The following is a 26,498-nucleotide window of genomic DNA, read 5'->3' as shown; positions in this document are numbered from 1 at the left end:
GAGAAATGTTACATCATTCCCTCAATATTACCACACACCTAACTTTTGTCATATTCCGTACTATATATTGAGTTTGTGAAGTTGTAAAACGGCTTATGGAAGTTCCAAGCAAAAGCGACAGTAATAGACCAAGGTAAGAAGAGGTTCACATCCATTATCTCAATTTTACCTTTTGCTTCATTTGACTCCAAGTTATCGTGCCGTCTATTTTGCAACCAGTGCCCATAATGATTCTCGCACGACTTCGCAGCCAATCAACTTTATACTTTTCTTCATTACCAGACTTCACAACCGCCAACTAGCACCACAAAGCCATACAAACCAAGCCAATTTCAACATGCCCGTTCCTTTCGAAGGCTTGTTGCCATACGCTATCATGACGGCGTTTTTCGGCCTAGCTGGCCACGGCGTCGGCTTCATCAGATACTGGGACAACGGGTGGAAAAACGACAGATGGGACTTGGACTCGTGGGACCACAAGATGATGGCCAGAGACATGCTCTTGACTGGTACCAAGAGGGGCCAGACGTCAGAGGCGGTGGCGCCCGAGCACTTCAAGACCGCCCATATCATGGAGCAGACATACTGGACCCCATACAAGGACCAGTTCTTCACTTTCAGAGAGAGATTGTACAGAGGCTACGTCTCTGGTTCATGGGACTTCAGTTGAACGTTATAGCATAATTTCACGAATAGAAAGAGACAGGTTGTAGAGAAGAAGGTTGGATAGAAGACGTGAGCGAGATGTCCGTGGATGTGATGGATTTCGAGAAGTTTCGAATCGTTTCATTCCACTTTGTTTTAAATTCAATACTACATTAAATTCACGTAGCATGCCTGCTTTGACTTTCTATTGTACACTGGCACTGCCGTGCGTGGCTGCCTGATTAAGAAACTTGTCTATAGTAACGCTCGCAAATCCCTGCGGTTCCCCAACACTTCCTATTTGAAATGTCTGTAGCTGTGTTTTTCCACAATCTTGGGAGCATACCTCCTCTTTTTTCTCAAACCCGTTGCGGTCACCTTTCCGGTGGCCTGTAGCTTGTGCATCTGCTCATAGAAGAGATTACCCTCGGGCTTGAGGTTCTTCAAGTTGCCCGTCAACTCGTCGGAGAGTTTCACCTCGAGAGGCTTGAAAATCACCTCGTTCTTTCCGAGTCTTTTGTACTTTTTCTCCTTGGTGTGTTTCTGCTGTGTTTTTTCTTTTTTCTCTTGTACTTCCTTCTCAATATCCTCTAAACGACTGAGCTCCTTCATGCGTTGTCTGATTTCCTTAAGCTTGGCCTCTAGCTCGGTTCTCTGTTTATGCCTAGCGAGTCTGTTTCTCTCTGTTTTTGTTTTCTTCTTCCATTTTGCTGGCGCATTGATGGAAAGCTTGTACTTCTCCTCGTCAGGTACACTCTCTGCCTCTTCGTCTTTCTTCACAGTTTCCTCGTCGTCGTCATCCAGCTCAAACTCATTATCCTTCATGTTTTCAATCAAAAACTGAATCCTTTTTTCGTGCTCTGCCATTGCCTGACGCTGCATTTCTACAGTACTCTCAGACTCGAACTCCTTATTGATCAACTCCTGCCACAGCTCTAGGGATGGATTGTAAGACTTTCCTGCAACCACATCCTTCTCGACTGTGCCCTTGTGCTCTGGCAACGTAAGATTAATGGATGATTCGGCCAACGTCTTCGGTCTCTTGGTAGGTTTGGTCACCGAAAGGTATGCTGTTTTCCTATAAATGTCAGGCAAAGGAGGCTCCTCTTCATTGCCCCACACATCCACATTGTCACCCTTCACAAGGCCGTCTTTCTCCAACCGTTTCTCTGACTTCTTCTCTGTGAGCAGGTGCCCTGCCAAGGCCATTAACTCCTTCACACGGGTGCCACTCACTTTCTTCTTCGTTAACCTCGACCTTATGGGCGCAATCTTCGATTTGTTGGTAAGGATTTCAGTCATCTTCAATTTCTTTGCCTCAAGCTTCTTGCCCACAGACGCCTTCGTATCAATGACGAACTCATCGTTATCGTCTTCACCATGCAAAATCTCTCTGTCTCTTTTGGCGTCCAAGGTCTCGTTGATTTCATCCACATCAATGTTTTTTCTCCAGGCTCTTTTGCCCTTTCTACTGGGCTGCGCCTTGGGCGCTTTTGTCACTTTGGCCTGTCGATCCATGATAAAGAGATGAGCAGAGGGAAATTTGAGATGCGATATCAATGGCTGCGAGCGACAATGTCGCGCTGGGGCCCCAGACACAAATGTAGACACAAATGTAGCACCCAAAAAGATCTTGGTTTCATGAGAGGCGATTTAGTGAGCATGTGAATCGCTTTAATTATGAGATCTCTTGTTTGAGTTCTAGAAGGAAGTGGTGATGAAGTCTCCGAGAACTTGAGAGATGTCATCGCGACATTTTAGCATCCATTCTGACAGGCATAGCATTCCATAATCCTGATAACAGTGTTTTTTATGACTAAAAGAAGCCGTATAGATGACTTTGATACATATCTATATCCGGAACAGTGTTCGTACTTGAGTCATTAATCGATCTGGCGCTTGCTTGCGGAGGTAATTACCAATCTGCGGAAGGAGGGTGACATATGAGTAGTGAACGAAAAGATAATGCAAACCAAGATACTAAAAGCTTTTGATCAATCAGAAGTCTCATCTGTTTGAAGTGCTTCAATGTTAACCAACCTATTATATTTTTATACCAGATGACTGGTACAAATACTTTCTATAATAATGTGGTGGTCTATTGCGAGTATCTCTCAGGCAAGCCTACAGTGTTGAAGGTCCCAGGCGCCCAAAACTAGCCATTTCACCAGAGCCTTAAAATATACTTACAATAAAAATAATCATAATAGAAAAAAAAAAAAAAAAACTTCTCAAAGCTCTTCCCATACAATGCGTTTTGAGCCACAGGCACAAAACTGGAGTATCATTCCTTACCGCCACTACTCTTCTGTACTGCCACGAATTTGCACTCACCATGGGCTCATCAAATTCAGCAGCTAAGTCAAAAAAACTCATACAGTCTTCAGGCATTCGAATATCAGCATGGCGGCAGCATCTTTCATACTTTTTCCATTGGCTCCTTTGAAGCTGTGCACTAGGAATGGCTGCGAAAAGTACTTACTCCAATGCTCCGAAACTTCTACTCTAATCATCTGCTATTGAACTACAAGAGTTACTTATCGAAAAGTATGCACTGGTAACAACGAATTCGCTCAGCTCTCCACTACATTGCTCATCCACACTCACCTACTACCCTTATCTACTCTTTCCCACACTTTCCGGCTGCACCGAATGATAATCGCACACCTCCTCCCGGCACCGTCTAACAGCCGTTGCCGCCACGTGAGGAGGGGGACACCGTCAAATGACCTGGGCCATTGATAGTAAAAGACACGGCATGTGAAATCCTGGATGGGTCTCCACCAGCACATGAACAAGGAGTGGAAAAAAGAGGGGATCGCGAAAGGAGAGATTGGTGCTTCATTTTTTTAGTGAGGCAATGAGCGATTTTTGGTTGTGAGAGGCGTCCTTGAACGTGGAGCAACAGTAAAGCTGTTTGGGGAGAACTAAGCCGGCTTTGTGGCAAGCGTGGGGATTTCTCGAGCTGCCTAGCCCTGTATCAGGGTGCTAGTGCCATTGTTGAGAAGAGGCTGCAAAACGGCTTTCGGAATATGAGTAGAATAACGGGCGCAAAGATAGGGTTAGAATAGCGGGAGACATGTGAGTGAAAATATATCGAGACGTGGTAGTGCAGAGCTGTTCACGTATGTCGTTTGCATCGATTCGGATATCAGGAACATACGACGCAGTGACTGATGTACCAATGACCATTGGCGTCTAAGCTCTTGATGTCACTAAAATTAAGCCTCTTTTAGACTTTGCGGAGACCAGCATTAAAAGTCAAAATCACTCACAAGCTTGCAGGCGTTGGCTACACACAGCGTGTAGATCGTAGCTAATTGTGCCCAATGAAATGTTGAATTTTCACTCAGTGGTGTCATGGAACATCAATGAATAGTTGCGATTCCGCTTAGTGGTGGCAATTGGCATCAAGGAATTGTAGCGCTTCCGCTCAGGAGCTGTAAATCGTCATCAGTTTGATCAACTCTAGCGTCTCATCTTCCAACAAACGCTCAGCTGCCTGCTTAGCATAAAGTGTAGACTCAACAAGTCGAATACCATGAAGCCACCGACGTATCGACCTTCTCATTGCCGTTAAGCTTCCCTGACTGTCTCAGCTGCTACGCAGCTTCGTAAGCACTTCCCTCACCAACTCCATCTCGTCCATCTCGCTTACCGCTCCACTCACACACACGTAGCTTGGACACCCGCTCTTCTTCACAAGCAACGTGCCTATTCTTGTGGCCACATCCTGAACTCTCGAGTCAGCGCTTCCTTGCAACACTGCCGTGAACACGTCCTTCTTGCCAGGCACAGCGTAGATGTAGGAGCCAATGTCAGTGGAGGAGTTTTCTGTCACGAAAACGACATTTGGCTTTTTGGGGGCATCTCCTTTCGTGACGCTAACCGTGTATTCTCCCGCTGCCAATGGCAACACCGCAGAGTCCATAGGGTGGTGAATTCAGCAGTAAAATGTCAGTGGCCGTGTAGTGGTGCAGAGGAGTTTGCACCCAAATGTCGTGAAGTGTATACGGAAGAGCTCAATAGCGTCAGCGTCAAGAGATGCCTGGAGTTAGCGCCAGTGGGCCCTCTGTCCTGTCCCTGTGTGCAGGTCGGGCGTACAGATTGTGTCCCCCGAGGGTCCACCTAGGCAGGCAGCGTGTGTCTCGGCAGGCGAGAATCCACAAGGAGGAAGCAAGAAAGGCGAGGTTAGCCCCCCAGCGTTTCTTGAACAAAATACCCTCTCTAGGTCAATTGAGTCACAAATCATCCGCAGTAGCCAATATTTTGCTTTTCTCCATCCTTTTCCTCGGGCCCTCGAGGTGGGCCCCTCCCAAAACCCCAGATGAGGCAGCTGCTTGTGATTTCTCCCTCTACCCCAGTAAATGCGCTCGCCAGACAGTCTTGTCTTATTGTGTGTCGCCATAGACAATTTCCCAGCCTGTCTATACAAGACATGGCACACAGACTTTGTTCTGGTCAACATCTTTTCTGGTCTTTTCCCGTCGTTTTTCTTCTTTTCATCCTCCTCCTTCATCCTCTTCTGCGACCATGTCGGTAGACCCCTTGGTGGACTCGCTCAATCGCTTAATTTTCCACCTTCCGCAGCTGGATGTACCCCAGACGAACGGGAAGCCGAAGGACACCGGCTCGGAGAAAAACAACGGAGCCAACCATCTTCAGAAGGAGTATTTTCCCTTGAGGTTGCTGATCAGCAAGGAGAACGTCTCGCTGGCCTCGCTCAAGCTGTTGAAGAGCGAGCTCTCGAAAAACCACTGGCGCTGGTCCCAGAATACTTCCTCGGTGGAACTTGCCTTTTCCAATAAGAGCGCTGCCGACGCTGCCACGAGGTTTTTGCTCGACAAGAAATGGACGCTTCTGTTTGATTACTCCCGGTTTGTTTCTCATCCGGGCACGCTTTTCGTGAAACATTTGGCCAGGGCTTCAGTGCTGGAGGAGAAGCTCCAAGAGTATTTCAATAAGAGCTCGAAGTACGGCTCCGTCACAGACGTCAACATCATCAGTCCACAGCACCCTGATGATTCAGAGGAGGTTCTGGCGATTCTCAAGTTTGAAAATTACCTCGATGTGGACCATATAACGTCAACATTGTGTTTGACCGAAAACCCGTTCCACCTGCTGTTGCCTCTTTACATCAACAGGTATGTGAGCAAAAGAGAACGTGCAATGTGTCCCGATGGAATAACAAGCACTGGGGATTCATCGTCCTCGGCGTCGCTGGGGTCGCTGACGGCTCACGACGACGCCGTCTTGTACGATACCATAGTCGTGGAGAACCTCGGGGAGTTTTTTAGTGGGAAGGTGACTTTGGCCGAGTTGGAGCTGATCGTGGCTAAATTTCACCTCTTTGGCGCCATTGACTCGATGCATTTTCCTTTGGCCAGTGAACCGAAGGATACGGATACCTTGTCTTTTCGCAAAGTGGGCTTCTTGTGCTTTGCCCACGAGAAGAATATCAACCAGAATATACTCCGCTGCCTTTACTACTTACGAGATTTGACATTCGACGAACTCACAGCGTTCACGAAAGATGATATCTACGACATCAAGGACGACGTCAATAAACCCCATAAATATCCTCAGCCTGTGGGTGCTCCTCGGCTCAAAATCTCCATTGCCCAAAGAAAACATAACCACCATATCTACGAGAGCAACGACGCCTTGTACGTGTACAACAAGCCAGGGATGCTCAATTTGGAAGTGTGCGATCCATCTGAGTCGTCCACTGTCCACGATGACACTTTTCTTAACAAGTTCATGAAGCTGTTGAATTACCAAGAGACAAACGTCTACGTGAACAACTTGCCCATCCTTTTTGAGAACGATGACCAGCTTTGGGCGTCTTTCTGGAACCAATTTGGCGTAGATGGTGTGAAGTCAGCCAAGATCATCAAGCCGCAGTTTTATTCCAAAAAATCGGACGAGTCCCTCGGCAGAATCGGCTTCGTCTTTTACGAAGAGTTCAAAATGGCTCTAAGAGCTATCATTCTTACCAATAACAAAATCGTTAACCTTGGAAATGGCCCTGGCATGGCCGTGCAAGCATCTTTTGCCATACAAAAACACAACAATTCTCTGGGCAGCGGCAAGTCGACTCTGTCTTCAATGAGCTCAGGCTCCATTCCCAATTATAACTATTATAACCACCACGACGGCTTCGGCAAAGGATTCAGTCTACCGATGAACGATTTCTACATCCCTGAGCCTCGAATTCCTCATTCAACAGCCAGCCCTGGCACATCACCGTTTATTCCTCCCGACTACTACTATTATCCATATTACATGCTGATGCAGCCACCGCACCCTTCTGACTATCAGGAAGGTGAGGAAAATGGCTCCCATTCCCCCAAACAAACAGCTAGCACATCTATAAATCCGAACGCTCCACCATTCGTGAATCCAATGGCATACATGTACAATCCATATTACTCAATACCTCAGTTGCCTCAGCCTTTGGCGGTTCCAGGAAACGGACAAGCTCCTTACTTCAACAACTATTCTCTCAAACAGCAAGGTGCGAAAGAAAAGAAGGGAGAACGAAAGAGGTCATGTTGAAGTCAAATCGTAACTTCATTAATTCAATTCAACAACAGAAACTACTACAACGCGGCCCAAAACCGCTTATTTATCCGGATAATGTTATCGATTTTCCCCCGTGTAATGCTGTAATGATCGTGACCCTATTTACAATGTAGGTGGTGCCTCTTCTCTTCTTGCTGGGTTGATGGTAGCAGATGTGAAATCGCTTTGTGGCTCTGCTTCAGGTTCAGTTGCCTGAGCTTGAGCTTCCTCATCAGTGGCGTCAATCTGTCTCACCTCGGTGACTTCCTCAATGTAGTATTGCAACATACTTTCGATACCGTTCTTGAGTGTTACTGACGAAGAGTCACACGATCTACATGCACCCTTGAGCTTCAAGTAAACAACACCAGTATCTTCATCAAAGCTCGAGAATTCGATGTCACCTCCATCGTCCTGGATGGCAGGTCTAATTCTTGTGAAAATGAGCTCTTTGATCATCAGAACCACTTCATCGTCTTCCTCTTCGAATCCAACGTCCTTCGAGAGCTCACTTGTCTCATTGACCACTGGTGTGCCGTTGGTGAGAGACTCTGTTAAAATAGAGAAAATTTCTGGCTTAATCAAACTCCAATCAATGTCTTCACCGCGCTTTTCGATGGTGATAAAGTTCAGTCCCAACATGATAGACTTGATGCCGTCGATGGCAAAAAGCTTTAATGCAAGTGGACTGCAAGCGGCTTCTCTGCCACTCAAAAACTCTCGGGTTTCATTTTCCTTTAAAATATTCATGGATGGAAGAAACTTCAATGCATTTTCGTTGGGCGTCTCGGCCGTTTGTATGAAAAGGTTTCGAAGCAGCCTCAAAGTGGCAGGACGTCTAACAGCTTTGAGACCCAAACTTAGACTTCTTGAAAACATCTTGTATGAAAATGTATGAATAAGAATGTGAGCAAGTACGGTCTTGTAGTTGGTGCTTAATAAGAACCGATGTAAATCATCTATGCGCAGTGGTAAATGGAGGATTGCGAATATACATCCGTGCCTCCGGCACATCTCGGGTGAGGGTGAGGCGTTTCTTTTTTGCAGCCACAAAACCGTTAGGAGTCGAAGTCCGAGTCATAGATGTGCTTACTGGCCAAACAAAATGTTTTCAAACATGGAGACGGCCTTTTCCTCAACTTTTTTCTCGTTGGCTTCGCTGCTAATCGACTGATCAAGTTGAAGCTTGTTTTCAGCAAGTAACATGATATTTTCATCGATAGTCTGCTCCGAGACAAGCTTGGTCACGAGCACTTCGTTGGTTTGACCAACACGATGTGCTCTATCTTCTGCTTGCTTATCATCATGTGGGTTGAAGGACTGATCAAAGATGACCACATTATTTGCAGCCACCAAGTTGATACCGAAACCTCCTGCTTTTGTTGAAAGTAAGAAGACTGGGATGGTATCATCCTCGTAGAATCGATCAATAATATCTTGTCTGGTTTCGACGCTGGTTTGACCGTCGAGTCTGACGAATGTGATATTTGAGAAACTTAGGACTCTTTCAAGAATATCAAGCATCTGAGTGAAAAGAGAAAAGACAAGCACCTTCTCTTTCTTCTCAATAACCTGCTTGAGCACCTTCAAAAGGGCAGTGACCTTTCCGCTGTCAAACCACATTGTCTCCTTCAAAACATACGATCCCAATGTATTCGAGAATTTTTCGCAGAGAGCATTGAGCTCGTAGTCACTCATGACCAGCATATCCTCAATGATATAGTTTTTGTTAGCTGCAATATACTCGGGCTCTTTCATAATCTTCTCTGCCATCTCAGGCAACATCTCATCCGTATATTGAGTCCTGAAAAGGAGTGGATGCATGGATGCTTTTCTGAGGGACATCATCACATTCGAAGTTGACGCCGTAGGGCTCATTCTCTCGGCTTCCTTTCCTTCTTTCTTCCTTCTCTCACGTTCAGCTCTCGCCTCCTTACCTTGACGAATGTAACTGTCGTAAATCTCCCTCTGCTTCGGAGTCATTGGGCATTTTACGACCTCGTGATTCTTTCCAGGCAAATACTTAAGAACCTGTGCCTTCTTTCTTCTCAATACGAAAGGGGTCATCATTGTCTTTGCCTTATTAATAGCTTGCTGAGACATGAGTGGGTTGTAGTCATCAGCTGTCGTGTCGACACTGGCTTTTTTGTTGAAAAGACCTTGCAAGTCGTCTCTTTTCTCCACAAACAACGTCGGAAGCATGAAAGCTAGAAGTGAAACCAACTCTTTTAGGTTGTTTTGCAAAGGAGTGCCCGTAAGCAATAATCTGAATTCTGCTTTAAGTCTCATGAGCTTGTTGTATCTTTCACTGTTCGAGTTTTTCAACATATGACCTTCATCGTAAACAATCATGTCGAATCTATGATTTTTTAAAAATTTGAAGTCTGGTGGCGAACCTGTAGCTAGGTTATACGTCGTCACCAAAACATCATACTCAGACTCAGCAAGCTCGTAGCGTAGGTCTTCACGCTCAGCCTGAGAGCCATAATATGCTTGTACGACCAACGACGGACAGAATTTTTGGAATTCACGGAGCCAATTCTCTAATGTCGATGAAGGAACAACCACAAGATGAGCGCTCTTCTTATCGGAGATTGCCTTGAGGTAGGCCATGAAAGAGATGACTTGGCATGTTTTGCCTAAGCCCATCTCATCCGCTAGGATGCAAGAAAGCTTGTTCTGATAGAGCAAATTGAGCCAATTGATACCAACCTGCTGATACGTTTTGAGTTCAACATCAGGGGCTAGAAGAGTAGGCTTGTGCTTGATGTATGTCAAACCACGGCTTCTAGCAACAACATCGTCATCCTCTTCATCCTTAGATGCCTCATCTGACCCGACAATCTCGACCATGCTGAGCTCACCTTCGCCAGTAACTTTGACACCCCATCTATCCATTTGACGAGAAATAAGGTCACCGTATTCAGAACACTTCTTGATCAACGAGTCAACTGCTTTATAACCTCTTAGACTGAATTCTGTGCTCTCCACAATCTTAAGACCCAATGGTTTTCTTTGACCCCCACGTCTTTTCACCTGAGGTTCTGGTTCTGGCGTAGCCTCCTCAAATCTGTCTTCCGAAATCAGATAAACGGAATGAAATGGTCTTTTCGAGATCAACAACTCGGCCACCTTCGGTTGGATATTGCAAATTTCAACGATGTCTTCCTGAGGAGCATTATTAAGAAACTCCAAAATCTGGCCATCGATAGAAGTGAAACCAGATTGGAACGCTCCATCATCGTCTTCCTGCGACATGTCGTCGCTATAGTCCTCTTCTTCTAGGTCGGCGTCACTGTTGTCGTCGACCATTTGCTTTTTATTCTTGTTTTTTCTCCTGTTTGCCCTGATTCTTTCCTCCAACTGTTCTAGATTGTCGCCATTTTCAAAAACATTGCTTCCGTTGAACAGCTCATTGAGGCGAGGTACCAGGCCATCATTGTGGCTGAATGCTGCACTAAGTGCACCAGGAGGTATAGCGGGAGTTGGGGTCAGATCTCTAGAAGCATTGGCCAATTCAGCGTTATCTGCACGCACCAACCGGCGCTTCTTCTGAGGAGCAGAGCCAAACGATCTTTGAAAGACATAGTCTATGCGTTGTTGGCCTGGAGCCTGGCCAGGAGCCTGGCCCAGGTTGTGTCTATACTTCTCTAGAATGGAGACTTTAGGCTTGTGAAGTTCCACCTTTGTACTGGAGATATCGGGCTTCGTGTCAGCGAGTTTGGGTCTTTTCTGTCTTGCACCACCTCTCTTTATGGGCGACGCGTCCTCATCGGTGCCATGGTCGTTACTTGTCGAGGTGGTCGTAGAGTCTCCGTTGAGTTGCAAATGGTGTGTGTCATTAGTATGGTGCGATGAAGCCCCAACTGCTTTCCTGGATTTCGCTTTTTCAGCATCCTCCCGCTGCTGCTCCAACTTCCTATCGTATTCTGCAAGCCTACCTTCCAAATCAATGTTGGTGGCCAACCACAGTGAGATATCTCGTAGGTTCCCCTTGCCACGCACCATTCCCTTGAAAATCTCTATTTCTGGCAAGTAGTAGAATCTCTTGGACAAGATTGGCCAGTATTTATGCGAGTAAAACCGTTTTTTCATCTCCATCGTTTGCGGATCTTGATTTTTTGGTGTACCAAACGTAACGGTATACGCATGTGAGGGCATCGAGGGCATGTCTGATTTCTCCGGCGACAGCTTTACGTTGATCGGCAGGGAACTAGGCACCTGGAGGGTACTTTCATCCGGATCAGCCGATTTTCTGTGTTCAAACGTCATGCCAGAAGCTGTTGATAGCGAAGTGCGTTTGAGATGAAGACGGCTGTCTTCTTTTTCGCGTATCGAGAAGCAACAAGGCAATGAAAGATCCGAAGGAGGCTGGCGTGGGAGAGATTTGACTATTAGAGCCTTTTAAGACGTGTATTGAGGGGTGATTTGAAAGGTTTTTCCTAAAAATTATTGTTTTGGAAAGTGTGTTTATCTAAGCTTTGGTAGGTGTTTTCCCGAGGTTGCTCGATTCCAGCTCTCATTTTGCATCCATTTCGCAGCCACAAAGAGAGGAAGCGACATCAGGCATTGTCGAAAATTCAAGAGAGATAAATTTGTCATGTTCTTTTACTTGTAGAATTATTAAAAAGTTAAATGGATTGTTGTTGCTGTACCTTTACGTAGATCGTCGCTGACACTGCCTAAACGCAATCGTCATGAAACGTTGACAATCATCAAGTGGATGCGAAATCTGTTGGACACCCAAATCCTGAAAAATATACTCCAACATTTTATGAGACTAACTCAAATAATTTAAATGTGGAGTTCACAATAACACGAAGCAAGTTTCAGATTGCTAAGACGAAAACTACATCAAGAGAAACGTTTAGAATGATTAGATTATGGCAATGATGACCAATAGAATAGAATTGCTGGGTATCCGTTCGATGAGAGCCAAGAAAGTGAAAGTCCAAGTGGTAGCCTCTCATATTTTATGCTTACTTAGGAGAATGAAGCATTCATCTGCAGCCTTGCACTTGGTGCCGAATAATGTATACGATGTATAAGTCTGTATGCTGCAAAGATGTCAAGCAATTGATCACGGCTTTGAGCTATGTTTATTCGAATTAAAGTCATGATGATTGCAAATGGCGTAGTGGAAGTGACCGTGAGTTCTTAATATACTTAAAGATAACAAAAAAGAAAGCACTAGCTGACTCTTGTCTCTAGAAATGGCCCATGTTGCTCGACTCTTACATGAACAGGATTATAGCGTTGAAGCCAATTCAATCGACTAGAGCTTGAAGTAACTGAGCGTGGGTCATTCTTTTAGCTTCGATCAATTCTTTAGTCTTGTTTTGAAACGGCTGGTACTAATCGCTTGCAGCCATTAGTGTGAACAAATGCAACGGCCATGAATATACCTCGAGCAACCATTGGTACACCAAATCAGCTACATCTCCATGTTATTCTCCTAGTAAATAACTCCATGAATCCTTGCATTTTGTCTTTTTTTTTGACTCTTCACTTGTTCGTTACTACCTCGCTATCGAAATCTGGGGTACTATTTTTCACCGCGCTAACATACTACAAATACAAGCTTCTGCTTCTTCATCTGAATGACCCACTACAAGCTACTTGCATGTGGCTCTAACGGAAACTTCCAGCTTGGTCTTGGTGACGATGAAGATAAATCGTCCTTGGTCGAAATTAATGTCACATTGAAGGCGCCTCCTCGGTCTTTTGCCTTTGGCGGGAACCATACGCTAATTCTACTTGATGATGGCACGGTGATGGCTGCTGGGAGCAACGAGTTTGGCCAGTGTGGGATTAAGGCGTCAGAAGCGCTTAAAGAATTCATCGAGATTCCTGGCACTTGGAAGTTCATTGCTGCTGGTTGGGAGTACTCTGTGCTTGTCGATGAGCAAGATAGAGTGTACACTTGTGGCACGGGGCTCAAGGGCGAATTGGGACTAGGCAAGAACATCGTACTTGCAGAAACGCCTTCTGATGTCAAATTTTCCACAAAAAGCCCGGTTATCGGTGTCAAGTCTTCAATCAATCATGTCATTGTGATGCGTGAGGATGGGACCTATGGCTGGGGAGCGTGTCGTAAGGGCCAACTTGGGGAAGTCAAGGAAGTCGACCCTAAAAACAAGCCTGTTTCGTGCTACTGGGAGCCCAAAAGGCTCTCGCTTGAAGGAACTTTGGTTGCAATGGGCCATGATCGTACTGTTCTCTATGATGGTTCTGTGATCAAGGTACTAGGGAAAAATGCCTGTTTAATTGAGGCGCCAAACGCAAATAATGTGCAAGCAATGTGGTCATCCGTACACTGGTCGACGTCGACCAGAAGCCATGAAGGTATTGAAATTTACTCTCAGGGTAACAATCTGCATGGGCAGTTATACCAATATAATAACGAGGCATCACCTGTGGACGTTGTCGTGGGCTCAGAACACGGACTTGTACTTCTTAGTGACGGAAAAGTATGTGCATGGGGCTGGGGAGAGCATGGCAACTGTGGAGAAGCTCCAGAAACGAAGAAAAAAGGAGAAAATGATCCGGTGACCTATGACTACTTGAATGAAATCTACAGAGGACCCGATAAAGTTGTTGGCATGGCTGCGGGATGCGCCACAAGCTGGATCGTAACAGAGACGTTAGCTAGTGATAATGAGTGATGGGGAAGTGATGGGGTAGTGGCACTAGACTCAGAAGAAGTAGATCTCTTGAACTGGTTGAGCTCCCCCGGGGGAAAACTTGAATTTGAAGCAAAATAGCCGCTTCGAATTGCTTCATTATGTTGCGAGGTATCTTTCCCATATTCATCTATGCTTTCTGACATGGGTCAGGTGCTCAAAGATGGAAAATATGTTCAACGCGTTACTCTGGGACAAAAGTATCGGGCTGCACCTTGTGAAATCAGTTAAGAAAAGGCGCCTCCCTTCTTAGCTGTCCCAGCACATGATCCATTCACAAGCCTTTGTGAATATTCCATGTGCTGCATTATCAATGTTTGAAATGTGGTATCCATCGCACTTTTTCTTGAAGCTGCACCAGAAGCTTCTCGAGGAGTCCGCTGTGCGGGTAACCCTCCATATAAAGCAAGCGCTACATTGTAAGCTATAGCAGCAACAAGAACGACCGCCAATTGTCCTCGTCCTCGCTATGTTTGGCGCAGTATGCTCAGGTAGACCCATCCAATTGGCCCAGCAGGTAGAGCCTACCAAATATGTGCTCACCATTGACAATGCAGCAAGCATCAACCATGTGGCTATCTTCCTACTTCCCCAGACCGAGTTCACTGATCCAAACTTCACAGCACTCGTTTACTTCCAGCTCCTGACAAGTGTTGAGTTCAAGCTTCTTGGAGGCCTCAATCCCGTGAAGCCATCGGCAATCTTCAAGTTGAACAATACCACCGGTCTGTCCACTTCATATTTGGCCGACGACGACGCTATGAATGATGTAGATTCCGCAGCAGCTGCCAACACCACAATCAACATTGGTATCTCTATAGAGCCCACACCGCAGGCTGAGCAATTGCTACAGGCGGAGAAACAGAAGAGCTCCTCAGCATTGGTTCCAAAAGCAAACACTCCCAAGCCAGCACCAAAAGCACCGCTGGATATTGCTAATTTGGCAAACAGAATCGTGCAACATGCATACAACTATTTGAGTGGGTTCGTGGACCCAGCAGGAAAAGTACCTATGAAGGCTTTCGACACTTGGTGGGACAAGTTCAAGACAAAACTACAGACCAATCCCAATTTCCTCGAGGAGCTCAACTGAAGGGACTTTTGAAATGAGGCTTTAATGACATTATTGAGTCGGCTTTGGCAGCCATGCTGAGTACCACTGTCAGGCTACTTTTCCGCTGATGAGGCTATCGTGATATAGATCAAAGCTTAAACTTTGAATTACGTAAAATGCCCCTCTCTTCAATTAACGATAATGAACGAATGTTACGATTGGCGATTGAGCTACAAGAACTAATTTGATAGCATAGAAAACCAAAATGTATTAGGCGTCTTTAAAATATAATTACTTTTCTAGATCGATGCAGCGTTGGTGCATGCAACGTCAATAATCCATGCATAATTCTTACAACAAGGCAAGAGCAACGGCACCGGCGACACCACCAGCGGCCATGTAAGAGCCGGACTTGGCACCCAAGTTGCCCGAGCTGGTGGAGCTACCAGAGCCCTCAGAAGCCGAGGCAGAGCCAGATTTCGAGCTAGAGCCCGACTTGGAACCAGAGGCAGAACCAGACTTGGATTCAGAACCAGATTTGGAGCCGGAACCAGAGCCAGAGCCAGAGTTAGAGCCAGAGCCAGAGCTCGACTTCGAAGAAGTGGCGTTCTTGCCAGCAGAAGCGAGGGTAGAAGCAACGGACTCGGCATTGCCTGCAGAAGTGATGCTGCCAACCAAGCTAGACAAGTCGCTCTCGTCAACAGAAGGAATAGACACAGTGCCGGTCTCCATGGCGTTCTGGGTGAACACATCAGCGTACTGAGACTGGATGGAGGAGTAATCGTCAGCGTAGGCGCCGAAGAACGAAGTGACCCAGTCGTTGTAGGCAGAAGTGTCTGAGGTAAGAGTACGCACAGCAGAAAGAGCCGAGGCAACGTCAGGCTGGCCATAGAAAGAGTTGAGGGCAGCGTAGTAGGACGAAGCCAAAGAGCCCGTATAGGAGGTGGTGTCACCAAGGAGGTTGTTAGCAATTGAGGACATGATGGAAAAGTTGTGGTGGATGGTGGAGGGAAGAGATCAAGTCGAGAAATTCAGGTCCTTTTATACTGCGGTGGGGAAGGCCCGAAAGAGAAGGATTGAGAAGGCGGTGGGTCCTGCAAAATGTGAGACCAAGGCGGATCTTGATTTTGGTGGTAGTACGTTTTGCTATTAAAAGACCAAGGCACAAGCTGTAAAATTGGATCTCGGTTTGAAAAATTAGGTTTGGAGAAGCCCTTCGAAGCAAAAGAAAAGACCATTTCGTTACTTTAGGCTTTAAAGGCACTAGCGTGAAAACTGAGCACTAGCGTGAAAACTGAGCATCGGGTGCTACTGTGTATATTGTGCGCCCAATGTGGTTATTTTTGTCACTTTGGGCAAATGGCTCGCGCCGGGGCGCCGAGGCGTGATTGCACGTTGCCGAGAGCGAAACACAATGAGTGTGGGAGGGGGCATTGAGAGTCAAGAATGCTGGGGCGAAAAGATGTGATGAAAAACATGAGAATGGTAAAATCTCAATGCATTTAGTGTTGTCTTCGATTTTGACGAGAGTGTGTTCGCACGGCAGAAAAGTGGAAAAGTGGACATCACTTTTGTGGCATGGCATGTCTTGCGCACCCGACAAAACCACCCGAGCCTTGGAAGTAGGGCAAAGCGGGTGGTCCAATTAAGAGTGTCTTGGTTGCTTTGGAATTCTCTTCAAGAATTTTCCGTTCATTTTTTTTTTAGGTTCTTTTTGTATGATCTTGGTTTACATTTTTGTGCAGTTGACAATTCTCCCATGCTATAGCTCTACTTCATTCTGGTTCTATTTTTTTCTTCCCCCTTCTGGAGGCGTAGGAATGGTTGCAAATGCTGCGAACAAAGGGTGGGGAGCTTGACACATAGGCAAGACATTCACGTTAAACAGTCGCAAGGGGGGCCGATATGCTCACCGTGTGTAGGCTTTTTCTCGTAAGCAGTTCACGCTGGTAGCTCAATTGCGAGTTCAGCCTCGTGGCTGCTCCATGGCTTGCACCCTACCCCAGCCAGGCCCGAGGAATTTGTGGATACAGCGTATGGATGTATGGAGGCTCGGGCCCCTGTAACCAGACAGCCGGGGATGCTACGCCTTACAAGAGAGGTTCCTTATAAATTATGGAGGGTCGTTACGATTCAACCTGTTTTGCATTTTGCTTAGCTGGATGGTAGATGTCACCCGGTAGTAGAAAGAATAGTGGGTAGAGTATGCGAGGAACGAAAATGGTGACGCCCTGGTCTGTACCTGCAATGCCTGTTCTGCAATGGTATACTTCTTCTTGAACGAAGATCACCACCAATGCTTCGAAAAACCTGAACGCCATGTTTCAAGCTCTCCTGAAAGAATAGAGAAAAAAAAAGTTGTGGGCTATCTAGGTCGCTGAACTCGCCTAGAGTGGTAGGAGAAGGCATCAAGCTCTCGGCTACTTATGGTATTCGACTGGTAAGATTTACAGACATAATGTAGACTACAGTAAAAAAAATCATCTCAATAAAGCCTTCGTTCACATTATACGAACAACAACACACATAAGCATTGAGGTGTCTGTCATTGTTGCCTTTGGCGACTTTGCCAGTATCAAATTTCGTTCTCATCAGCTACATTCAATGCCACACCTTCTAGACACCAGAAGTATCAAGGATATTTTTTACGATCTAGCTCACTCTGAATGTTCTCGAGCCCATAGTCACACGCTACGGTCTTCCAAGGTAGCAACGATATGAAGCGACGGAGTTCCCGTGTTTCTTGGACCACCACCTTTTTTGTCGTGCCGTCGATTCGCTTCGAAAATTGCACGAGCTCGTTATAGAACAATTGCCATTCTGGCTTCGAAATGTTCTTCGACATCCCTTTGAAGGTGTCTTTGAACACGCGTATATGTCTCTTTTCAAGTTCATGGCATTTGAATGTATTTTTGATAGTGTGCATTATTTTTCTGAAAGCAGCATACCTAGCCATCCATTTGACAGAGTTGGTCTTCAATGTTATTTCTGGACTAGCAATAGGACCAGTGGCATTCCTTTGCCCATCTTGGTTTTCGGCGGTGTACTGTGGAGGCTTTCCAGTGCTGTTCTTTTCTCGATATCTAGGTGTTTCGAGCATCTTCACTTGAAGCAACAAATGTGGGACAACTGGGGGTGAATGAATCTTTTATTAGGTCGTACTCACGACAATCTCGCCTGGGCGTCTAGTCACCAGAGCAATCTCGATATGGGAAAGTCCGATGAATATATTCTTTACCCACAAGGCAATTGGTACACATGCCAAGATAAGAAAGCAGTGGATGAGCAAGGCATGACCTCGACTCTTAAAATTTTGTTGTATAAATTTGAAGTGGAATCATAGAGATGTTCCCTGGGGTAACCTAGTGTCCTGAGCATTTGTTATCTAGTACGTTAAAGGTCAAAACGTAATGACTACAGAGTGACTAGAGACTGTCCACCTTGTTAATTGGATACTACTTACTAGAAGGAAAAAAGCAGGAATTTTATTTCTTATTTGTGAAAGAGTATGTGAGGTGCCGGTCTGTCCTAAAGCATTACCCCCTCTGCTGACAACGATCCCCAATTGCCTTTTAGCGCTATACAGCGAACGTTTAATTGAGTTTCTTTTTTTGTCAAGCCTGACCATAGAGAGACGGTTCCACGTTCTTAAAAGAAGCAGGTATACAGTTGTATTAGTGATACATACAATTATTTTTTTGCAATCTAAAGCAAAACAAGGGCGGCAACAGCAGCAACACCGCCAGCGCCGAAGTACTGAGAAGAACGAGCAGCACCACCACCAGCAGTAGAAGAAGAGCCGCCACTTGCCGATCCCGAGGAGGAAGCAGAGCCAGACTTGGAGCCGGAGGCAGAGGCAGAGCCAGATCCAGAAGCCTTGGAACCCGAGGCAGAGCCAGAGGCGGAGCCAGAAGATTTGGAGCCAGAGCCCGAGCCCGAGCCCGAGCCGGAGGCAGAGGCAGAAGCAGAGCCACCGCCACCTCCAACAAGATTACCTGGGGCAGTGGCAGAAGCTTTAGAAGGCTCTGCGGCGGAACCGCCCGAGCCAGAGCCACCAGTGGCAGAAGCATCAGAGCCACCAGTAGCACTAGCCTCAGAGTCGTCATCAGTAGCAGTTTGAATACCCGCATAAGCAGAACCATAAGCCGGAGTGAAGTCGCTGCCCAAGCCAGCATAGATGCTCAGGGCATAAGCCAAAGCCGAGCTGGCGTCCTTTCCAGTAGGAATTGCGTAATCTGAGTAGTCACCCAAGGAGTACTGGTTGTAAATCGACAGGAGGTAGTCAGCGTTGGTGTATTGCTGAAGGTTGGAAGTAGCGTAGCCGTAGTCAGTCAAGTGGCCCAAGAGGGAAGAGTAGTCCTCAGCTCTTCTACCAAGAGCAGCATAAGCAGGAGCAGCAGCAAGAAGCAAGGCAATTGGAGTCATGGCGAAGTGAATGAGCAACACAAAAAAAAAAACTAAAGTAAAAGAAAAGGAAAGAATAAAGAAGATGAAATTCCGTGTGGGAAGTCCTTCTTTTTATAGTGAAAAGCCCAAGTTGGGGTTTTTCGCAGCCACTGAGGCTGACAAGTACCATGCACAGTTGTTCCTGCGCAAACCTGAAACGGGGAACCCATTCTCAATGTCCCATCCAAGTGCCGTATTGGGGACAAAGGGGTACGTTTGCGGAGGGTCTGTGTGCCGGGAAGCAAAGTGGTCCATCTAAGAAAAAAGTGTCAGAAATTGTGTCACCTCTGATCTCTCGCTTCGGCTAAAGTCAACGAGGCAACCGCTGGCAGGTTGCAAAAGTAAAGAAATCAACAACATCAATCACAACAACAACAGCAACAACTCAAACGGAAACAACAAAACCAGAAACAACAAATTCATACTTTCACAGGAGACTCTCAAACGTTGCCCGTTCAACCAATCGTCACTACGCCTCCACACAAATATTTTTGTTTCCGTAGCGTGTTTCTCATGACGAGCCACGGCTGAGCGCGGCGTAGAGGAAGCACGCGGATTCAATTACGAGATGGTCAAGAGTCCTTGGTCAAGGTGTAATGGGGTTTTCGGGAGAGTGCACGGCTGAAAGAACCCAGAGTTCGGAGATTTGAAGGGCAGTGCCATTGTCAGCGAGTGGGGAGGTGAATGACGGGATTTGTGAACATTATAAAGTGGCAGATTCAGCAGTCAAGCGTAGAACAGTATGAGTAATTCAGAGAAACCGCAGCAGAGCACCCGTCGCTCCGAACGGTGGATAGAGTTTATCGAGGGGTTGGTGGAATTGGTTCTTTGCGGCCGCAACGAAGCATCAGATAACGACAGCCGTTGCCTGAAGGAACTGAGGAGCTCTAGACGGAATCACGACGACGATGCACGCTCTAACCATAGCGGCAGCGAGGACTCAAGCTCTGACGACAGCTTGTTTTCGTATTTGTTTTGAGAGCAGGCGCTTAGCATTGACTCGTGGAACGAAGAAAGCCACCATGTGTTTGGGTACGCGGCAATTAGTGGCCTAAGCCCTGAATATCGGCGAATCTCGTTTCGAGTAGTGCTAAACGCGAATGGTTGGTGATGATTGAGGTGCTGTGGCCCAGAGAGGACATTGGCATATGGTAGTGGCACAAGTCGATTGGTATAGACTTCGCTTGCTCTTGCAGCTCGGGAAGTCACCAACTGAAGATCGAACTGTGGTCAGTTGGGGCCATCTTTGACGGAATCTAAAAATATGCTTGACATCGAGGATAAGCCCTGAGGGGAAGCTATAAATATTGAATACTATCACCGAACTTCCGAAGCCTGATGCACGATGTCATCCTGCGATCGTGGCCATTGTGGATTGATCTTGACCTTTTGCATCTGTATAGCAGTTCTGCAACACCCAGGTACCTGTTCTCATCGAAGGTGTTTAGAGTCTGAGACTCCCAAATAGACTATGTCAGACGTCTCAAATATTCAAAATAATACGCAAATCAATCTAGTCACAATGAACGTGGCCAAAGATCATGTTTTTCCGGATGAACTGTACAACGGTGTTCTCTGATGGGGCAGAATGATCGTTGCGTGATTGACTGCAAAATGAGGACAACATTGCCGGCTTCGGCACCGAATACCCTCAAACACCGGCCCTCGGGACAACATTGCTCATCACTCTTGCTAAGACCAAGTATACGCTCTCGCTTGAGAGATTCAAACTTATCTTCAATCAGATAGTCAACGTTGATTTTTCTTTCCACCACGCAAACACCTTCGCTGGTGTCATGCGTAAAGGACGACGAAGTCAGACAATCCTTGTCAGCTTTTCACCAATGGCAGTTGAGATTGGGGCGTTGAACTAGCCATACTGAATAGAGGAATATAACATGACCCGTTCATCTACACGTTTAAAGAACTTTTTAGGGATTCAACTCTATCAGCGTTTGATAATCTATCTGTTGGCCCTCGAAGAATTTGCTACCCATTTAGATCTCAAGCTAGTAAAGCCTTGCCTTTGATCCCACAATTTTGTGTGCTGGAATCTAGGGATTTTAGGGTTTAACTTTTGTCAATCTGATCTGTAGAAGGCGGGGGGTCAGGAGGCTGGTTGTTAGAAGGATCATTGTTACGTGGGTTCTTGCCAGAAAGGAGTTTTATGATCTGCTGATATTTTTGTTGATGATGACAAAAGAAGGGAAAAGACGAAGATAATAAGGGAGACCTCGACAGCCGCACGCGAAGATAAAACAGAGAAGGTCGAGGTAGCTTACGAAGGGAGTACTGAGGGTGAATTTTGCTTGTTAATGGCGTCAATGGCGGTTGCTACAAATGTGGACTGCGTAGGCTTTAAAGAAAGAAAAAGGAACTAACAAGGCGATTCTTTACTAGATCTGATATCCTTCCACCCAGCTTTTGTGCGAGGGCCCTTGCATATTTCTGGGGACCATACCGGGTGACTTCTACTTCCCTAACAAATGTCACACTGTTAGATAAATTTTTGCAAGATTACCTCTGGAGTCCTTTCTTAAGCCGAAGCCCTCAGTTCCCCTTAATAATTTGTTGACTGTTCGATATAACGTCTGCCTCGCCGCCTTGGGTCTACCTTCGCGAGAAAGATAACTGCATTTACAGACTTGAGTGAGTCAGCAATTTCCTCTATACCTCGTCCTTTTCAAAAGCAATCCCACGGCCATTCAAAATTTGTCGTCGCTTTTCGTGACCAACAACCTGTTTCAACTTCCAGGCGTTTATGCCCTGCATGAGTAGACATGGACCCTTCTAGTTGTCAAATCACGCTGAAATATATAAAAAACGCTAGAACTGCAATTATAATACATGCAGATTCAACAAGCTCTCGTGACCATCAATCACACTTTTTGCCACTTACAGTGACCCAGGCCCCTCAGCCAGCATCTCTGAGTGCATTTCGCCTGAAGCTTACTCAGTAGGTTCGCACAAATATCGCACATATGCATAGAGGCAGAAATTTCGCAGCCATTTCATTTGGGCAAAAACCGCTCAGAAAAAGGTATAAATAGAGGTACATATTTCTCCGATCCGTCTTCTCTTGTTACCATACCATCATCACTAATCCAGATTATGAACATGTCTGCTCCAGCTAAACACTGCAAATGTAACCCATGCGCTTGTGCCCAGTGCACTTGCTCGTCGCTGTGCAAATGCGACAATTAAAAGAAGAAATGGCCGCTGATGATTGCTTTGCTTGAGTTGAGGACTAAGTATTGATGCTTTACCTTTCCCTCTAGTTTATAGTGAATATCATGTTTATTTCAAAGTGCTGTTGTAAGAGGCCCTTAATGCAAGATTTAATGTAGCTTCACGAGGCTGCCGACGTTAAACCAGGAAGTAAGGTGGCAGCCAGCTGACTTTCTCCAGAAAAAGTATCATATCTGACCTCTCATGTATGACACGCTCTTTTCCAGAAACAACTGCATGTTTAAAGGATCTGAAGGTTTATTTACGGCAATTGAGGGGCTTGAATTTCATCGCCAATGCTTGGAAATCAATCAAGAGAGAGAAATGACTCTATGAATCCTTAGATATTACCTTCTGAACCCCCAACGGTAAGTTAAATAAGATTCGAGTGGCCCAAAAACTTACTTTATTCTCCAAAGCTGCTCTTTGTAGTGGAAAAGTCGAGATTTGAGAGGCTTAGTGGTAAATTAAAACATAAAAAACATCAAAATATATTTAAAAAAGGGACAGAGATCCTTTAAAGCATTCTAGTGACAAAAATCGGTTTGTAACAATAAGAATATCATGATAGTTTGCTTTGTTTTCCTAAGAAATCCTCTCGGTGGCCAAGCTGGCTAAGGCGCGAGACTGTAATGTGATTGTAATCTTGAGATCGGGTGTTCGACTCACCCCCGGGAGATTTCTTTTTTGAGTATTAGTACTCATTTTTTTTCGCATCCATCTCATCTTTGATAACAAGATATTTACATCTTCCTACTCATTACATCTACAATGCCTTCGAGAAACGCTGTGAATAAGCCCAAAAATAAAATCCACAGAGCTCATCACGCCCAGCAGCTCGCCAAAAAGAGAGCAGCCCGTGCTGCCACCGCATTGCCCACCAGATCATCTCACGGCAGATACAACAAGAATACCGTCCCCAGACCCACCGACTCCAAGGCCGTAGCTCTTTATACCGGAGAAGGCCCAACACCAAGCAGCGGGGTTACCACCAATACTCTTAGCGGGAAAAGAGCGAAAAAGCTTGAAAGAAACAGCAGGTATATTGCTAAGCGAAATGAGCAGTTGAGTATCGATCTTCAAGCAAAGGAAGACATGGACATCGAGATGGGCGATGGTGAAAGTAGAATTCCAAGGAAAAAGAAGCATGAGAAGGAACCTACCCATTTGGATAAGGTGAAGCAGGCGCTTTGGGCAGTGATTGACGACACAGACGCCGTAGGAATGAACTTGAATGTTACAAGTGAGGGCACCACTATTGGCGTGCAAGCATTCTAAAGAGATGGGAAGGGAGATGACATAACTTCATGTATTTTTTTGTTCATTTGGTGTATCGGTAATAGACATTCTCTAAGATAACTGGACTATTCTGCAAAATATCGCAGCAAGCAAGAAGCCAATATGTCAAATTCAAGAGTAATACCCTTTTGCTTTCAAGCTGTTGTTTACAGTTTCTCTCATAAAGTCAATGAGCTCAGCTGGGTCGGGAGCCGTGAAGCAGGAGGTACCTGCTACAATGACATTGGCACCAGCGTCAGCAGCAGCGGGAACCGTTTCTCTGCCCAAGCCACCGTCGACCTGGATGTTCAAATTTGGGAACTTCTTTCTCAAGGCGTCCACTTTGGGCATCATGTTAGCCATAAACTTCTGCCCGCCAAATCCGGGTTCCACCGTCATAATCAATGCCATATGCAAATCGTCTCCCAACTCATACAAAACGTCCACGGCCGTATCTGGCTTCACTGCACACGCAGGCTTCATGCCGTGTTCCTTGATTAACTTGATAAGTCCCTTTGGGTCCTTGGTAGACTCGTAGTGGAAAGTATACTGATCACCGCCGGCCTTGGCTATCTCAGGCACCCACTTCTCAGGCTCCAGCACCATCATGTGACAATCAAAAAACGTTTTCTCGGCCTTTCTGGGGAACTCTTTACGCAAGCTGCTGACAATTGGAGGCCCCAAGCTGATGTTGGGCACAAAGTGGCCGTCCATGACGTCGATGTGGAGCCAATCAGCACCAGAATCGTACATCTTGTGGCAGTTACATCCCAAGTTGGCGAAGTCCAGCGCAAGAATCGAGGGGGCAATAATTGCTTTAACCATGATGAAGGTTGGTGTTGGAACGTAGTTGGTAAGATAATGGATCTGGGCTCGATAGCAAGGTAGCTGGTGGACGGGTGCCACATTGGCTGCGAAAAAGGTACTGGAGATTCTGGGGGGAATTAGTGAGGGTTGGGCAAGCTGAGGAATGTTACCATGAGGGCTTCCAAATTTTTGTGGTTGTAGGGAAGAGGATTAGGTTTTTAACGTGGGAGATTCTGGTTGTCACATGATGAAAATTGATTCTGTGATTATCCACTTTGCTGCTTGGAATATAGTTTAGCTGAGCAAAAGAGATTTAGTGTGGGTGAGTTAGTGAACGGTGAAAAAAGCCGATGTTTAGCTCTAGAGACACTTAGAACGGAATTCCCCAGAATAATTTTCACAAATAGCTTTGAAAGCGTAATTTGACACTGAAGTCTCTCTCGCTGTGATAGTTGATGGAAGCAGAATACGGAGGTCAAGTACAGATTGCTTGCCGTTTGAAGTACATGTGGGCTTCAGGGTTTTTGCAATGACAGATTGGAAAGAATTGAGGCTTTGGTCCTGACTTGAAACTCCTTGGACTTATGTGAGTGCTCGTAATTGACATACTATTTAACTTCATGAATAATGATAAGGAACTCTTTCTCTCAACGGATTTTATCAAAGCCAGTATTGAGATTCTTGCCCTAAAAATAATGGAAGGAGAGTGCTTCATTGTACTATTTGGGATCGAATCACAAGAGAAGTGCTCATATTGTGAGTATTTTCTAGAAATTCATCAGACACGCTTGCTACGATTCTTCACGAACCATTTTTACAAAATTTTAGGAATTCGAATTTAGAATTGTCCTAGATGAGATCTAAATCTTAGTTTTTACGACATATTTTAGTGCCCTTGATTAGTTGCACGATACTCAATTTATTACTACATCTTCCCCACAAAAAATAACTGAGGAATTCTGCAATGGTTACAGCACCTCCTGAGTTTCTTGAACGGGCTTTCGGCCATTCGGAAATTCAGACTGAGAGCAGCCTAATCCGCTGGTCTCAGTTTTGTCCGTCTCGTAAATATACATACACCGAGTGTCGAATAGAGAGCAGCCTCCTGAGGGTATTTTTTATTTTTTTATTTTTTTATTTTTATTTTTTTATTATTTCAAACCGTACTTTAGTTGAGTCAATTTAATGAGTAAACAATTTCCATAATATTGTGGTAGTCGACCACTTGTCCAAAAGCGTTGGAGAAATATATCCATCATATTTCTATCTACCGATAAAACCCCTTTGTTTTGAAGCGGAATCGAATCGTTGAGAGAGCTAGATACCGTGACACAGTGAAAGATGGGTCGGCGGTAACCCCATCTCTTCAGAAGCCAAGATTTTGCATAAGGGTCCTACCTGCTGTGCCTCTAGCGTTGCTTGGGCGGAATCTCGTTGAAGTGCGCTAAGGTGACAAAATAAGATACGAGGCGTGAGCGGCCAGCAGGAACCCTTTTTTGGATATCGTAATACTGTTTGACATGAATGTGGGCGAGCTCTTCTTCGACCACATATCTGTATGAAAAGTGTTATTTCTTTTGAGCACGCCTTCCCCGATGCTTCAGCCACATCTTGTCCCACATTTTATACCTCCATCGATTCTAAACCTTCCACGATCGTCGGTCATCAACTCATATAAATCAAGAACTAGGATATGCCTATCTTCAATTGGATTCATCCTCACACCTCAGACCCAGATCGATACTCAATTGAGGGTCACTTCACCACACTTATAAACGAAATAATCGAAGAAC

At 45.6% G+C, this 26,498-nt stretch overlaps 12 protein-coding genes and 1 non-coding gene across 13 annotated transcripts; 6 read left to right on the top strand and 7 right to left on the bottom strand. All coding sequences in view use genetic code 12, as the record gives it.

Moving 5' to 3' along the window:
• Positions 1-337: 337 nt before the first annotated feature.
• CJI96_0003216 (uncharacterized protein) lies at positions 338-670 on the top strand (the record flags this gene model as incomplete). The annotated part of the gene is made up of 1 exon (XM_029032959.2): positions 338-670. One exon carries the CDS (start codon positions 338-340, stop codon positions 668-670), a length of 333 nt encoding a protein of 110 aa, XP_028893274.1.
• A 272-nt stretch (positions 671-942) lies between these two features.
• On the bottom strand, positions 943-2,163 carry CJI96_0003215 (uncharacterized protein; the record flags this gene model as incomplete). Its single annotated transcript, XM_029032960.2, has 1 exon — positions 943-2,163. The coding sequence occupies one exon, from the start codon at positions 2,161-2,163 to the stop codon at positions 943-945; it is 1,221 nt and encodes a 406-aa protein (XP_028893275.2).
• A 2,077-nt stretch (positions 2,164-4,240) lies between these two features.
• Positions 4,241-4,576, bottom strand: CJI96_0003214 (uncharacterized protein; the record flags this gene model as incomplete). The annotated part of the gene is made up of 1 exon (XM_029032961.1): positions 4,241-4,576. The coding sequence occupies one exon, from the start codon at positions 4,574-4,576 to the stop codon at positions 4,241-4,243; it is 336 nt and encodes a 111-aa protein (XP_028893276.1).
• Positions 4,577-5,178: 602 nt separating this feature from the next.
• On the top strand, positions 5,179-7,203 carry CJI96_0003213 (uncharacterized protein; the record flags this gene model as incomplete). Its single annotated transcript, XM_029032962.2, has 1 exon — positions 5,179-7,203. One exon carries the CDS (start codon positions 5,179-5,181, stop codon positions 7,201-7,203), a length of 2,025 nt encoding a protein of 674 aa, XP_028893277.2.
• Positions 7,204-7,332: 129 nt separating this feature from the next.
• Positions 7,333-8,088, bottom strand: CJI96_0003212 (uncharacterized protein; the record flags this gene model as incomplete). The annotated part of the gene is made up of 1 exon (XM_029032963.2): positions 7,333-8,088. The coding sequence occupies one exon, from the start codon at positions 8,086-8,088 to the stop codon at positions 7,333-7,335; it is 756 nt and encodes a 251-aa protein (XP_028893278.2).
• Positions 8,089-8,298: 210 nt separating this feature from the next.
• On the bottom strand, positions 8,299-11,481 carry CJI96_0003211 (DNA-dependent ATPase FUN30; the record flags this gene model as incomplete). Its single annotated transcript, XM_029032964.2, has 1 exon — positions 8,299-11,481. The coding sequence occupies one exon, from the start codon at positions 11,479-11,481 to the stop codon at positions 8,299-8,301; it is 3,183 nt and encodes a 1,060-aa protein (XP_028893279.2).
• Positions 11,482-12,809: 1,328 nt separating this feature from the next.
• ATS1 (Ats1p) lies at positions 12,810-13,874 on the top strand (the record flags this gene model as incomplete). Its single annotated transcript, XM_029032965.2, has 1 exon — positions 12,810-13,874. One exon carries the CDS (start codon positions 12,810-12,812, stop codon positions 13,872-13,874), a length of 1,065 nt encoding a protein of 354 aa, XP_028893280.2.
• Positions 13,875-14,361: 487 nt separating this feature from the next.
• CJI96_0003209 (uncharacterized protein) lies at positions 14,362-14,985 on the top strand (the record flags this gene model as incomplete). Its single annotated transcript, XM_029032966.2, has 1 exon — positions 14,362-14,985. The coding sequence occupies one exon, from the start codon at positions 14,362-14,364 to the stop codon at positions 14,983-14,985; it is 624 nt and encodes a 207-aa protein (XP_028893281.1).
• Positions 14,986-15,297: 312 nt separating this feature from the next.
• CJI96_0003208 (uncharacterized protein) lies at positions 15,298-15,927 on the bottom strand (the record flags this gene model as incomplete). Its single annotated transcript, XM_029032967.2, has 1 exon — positions 15,298-15,927. One exon carries the CDS (start codon positions 15,925-15,927, stop codon positions 15,298-15,300), a length of 630 nt encoding a protein of 209 aa, XP_028893282.2.
• A 2,724-nt stretch (positions 15,928-18,651) lies between these two features.
• CJI96_0003207 (uncharacterized protein) lies at positions 18,652-19,371 on the bottom strand (the record flags this gene model as incomplete). Its single annotated transcript, XM_029032969.2, has 1 exon — positions 18,652-19,371. One exon carries the CDS (start codon positions 19,369-19,371, stop codon positions 18,652-18,654), a length of 720 nt encoding a protein of 239 aa, XP_028893284.2.
• A 3,844-nt stretch (positions 19,372-23,215) lies between these two features.
• Positions 23,216-23,299, top strand: CJI96_0003206. Its single transcript has one exon. It is a non-coding gene; the product is annotated as a tRNA-Tyr (tRNA).
• Positions 23,300-23,391: 92 nt separating this feature from the next.
• Positions 23,392-23,898, top strand: CJI96_0003205 (uncharacterized protein; the record flags this gene model as incomplete). The annotated part of the gene is made up of 1 exon (XM_029032970.2): positions 23,392-23,898. One exon carries the CDS (start codon positions 23,392-23,394, stop codon positions 23,896-23,898), a length of 507 nt encoding a protein of 168 aa, XP_028893285.1.
• A 132-nt stretch (positions 23,899-24,030) lies between these two features.
• On the bottom strand, positions 24,031-24,723 carry CJI96_0003204 (ribulose-phosphate 3-epimerase RPE1; the record flags this gene model as incomplete). The annotated part of the gene is made up of 1 exon (XM_029032971.2): positions 24,031-24,723. The coding sequence occupies one exon, from the start codon at positions 24,721-24,723 to the stop codon at positions 24,031-24,033; it is 693 nt and encodes a 230-aa protein (XP_028893286.2).
• Positions 24,724-26,498: the final 1,775 nt, after the last annotated feature.

This window comes from Candidozyma auris, chromosome 3, assembly GCF_003013715.1.
Source record: "Candidozyma auris chromosome 3, complete sequence".
Lineage (NCBI taxonomy): Eukaryota > Fungi > Ascomycota > Pichiomycetes > Serinales > Metschnikowiaceae > Candidozyma > Candidozyma auris.
Note: the sequence above shows the minus strand (reverse complement) of the source record. Positions and strands in the feature narration are given on the sequence as shown.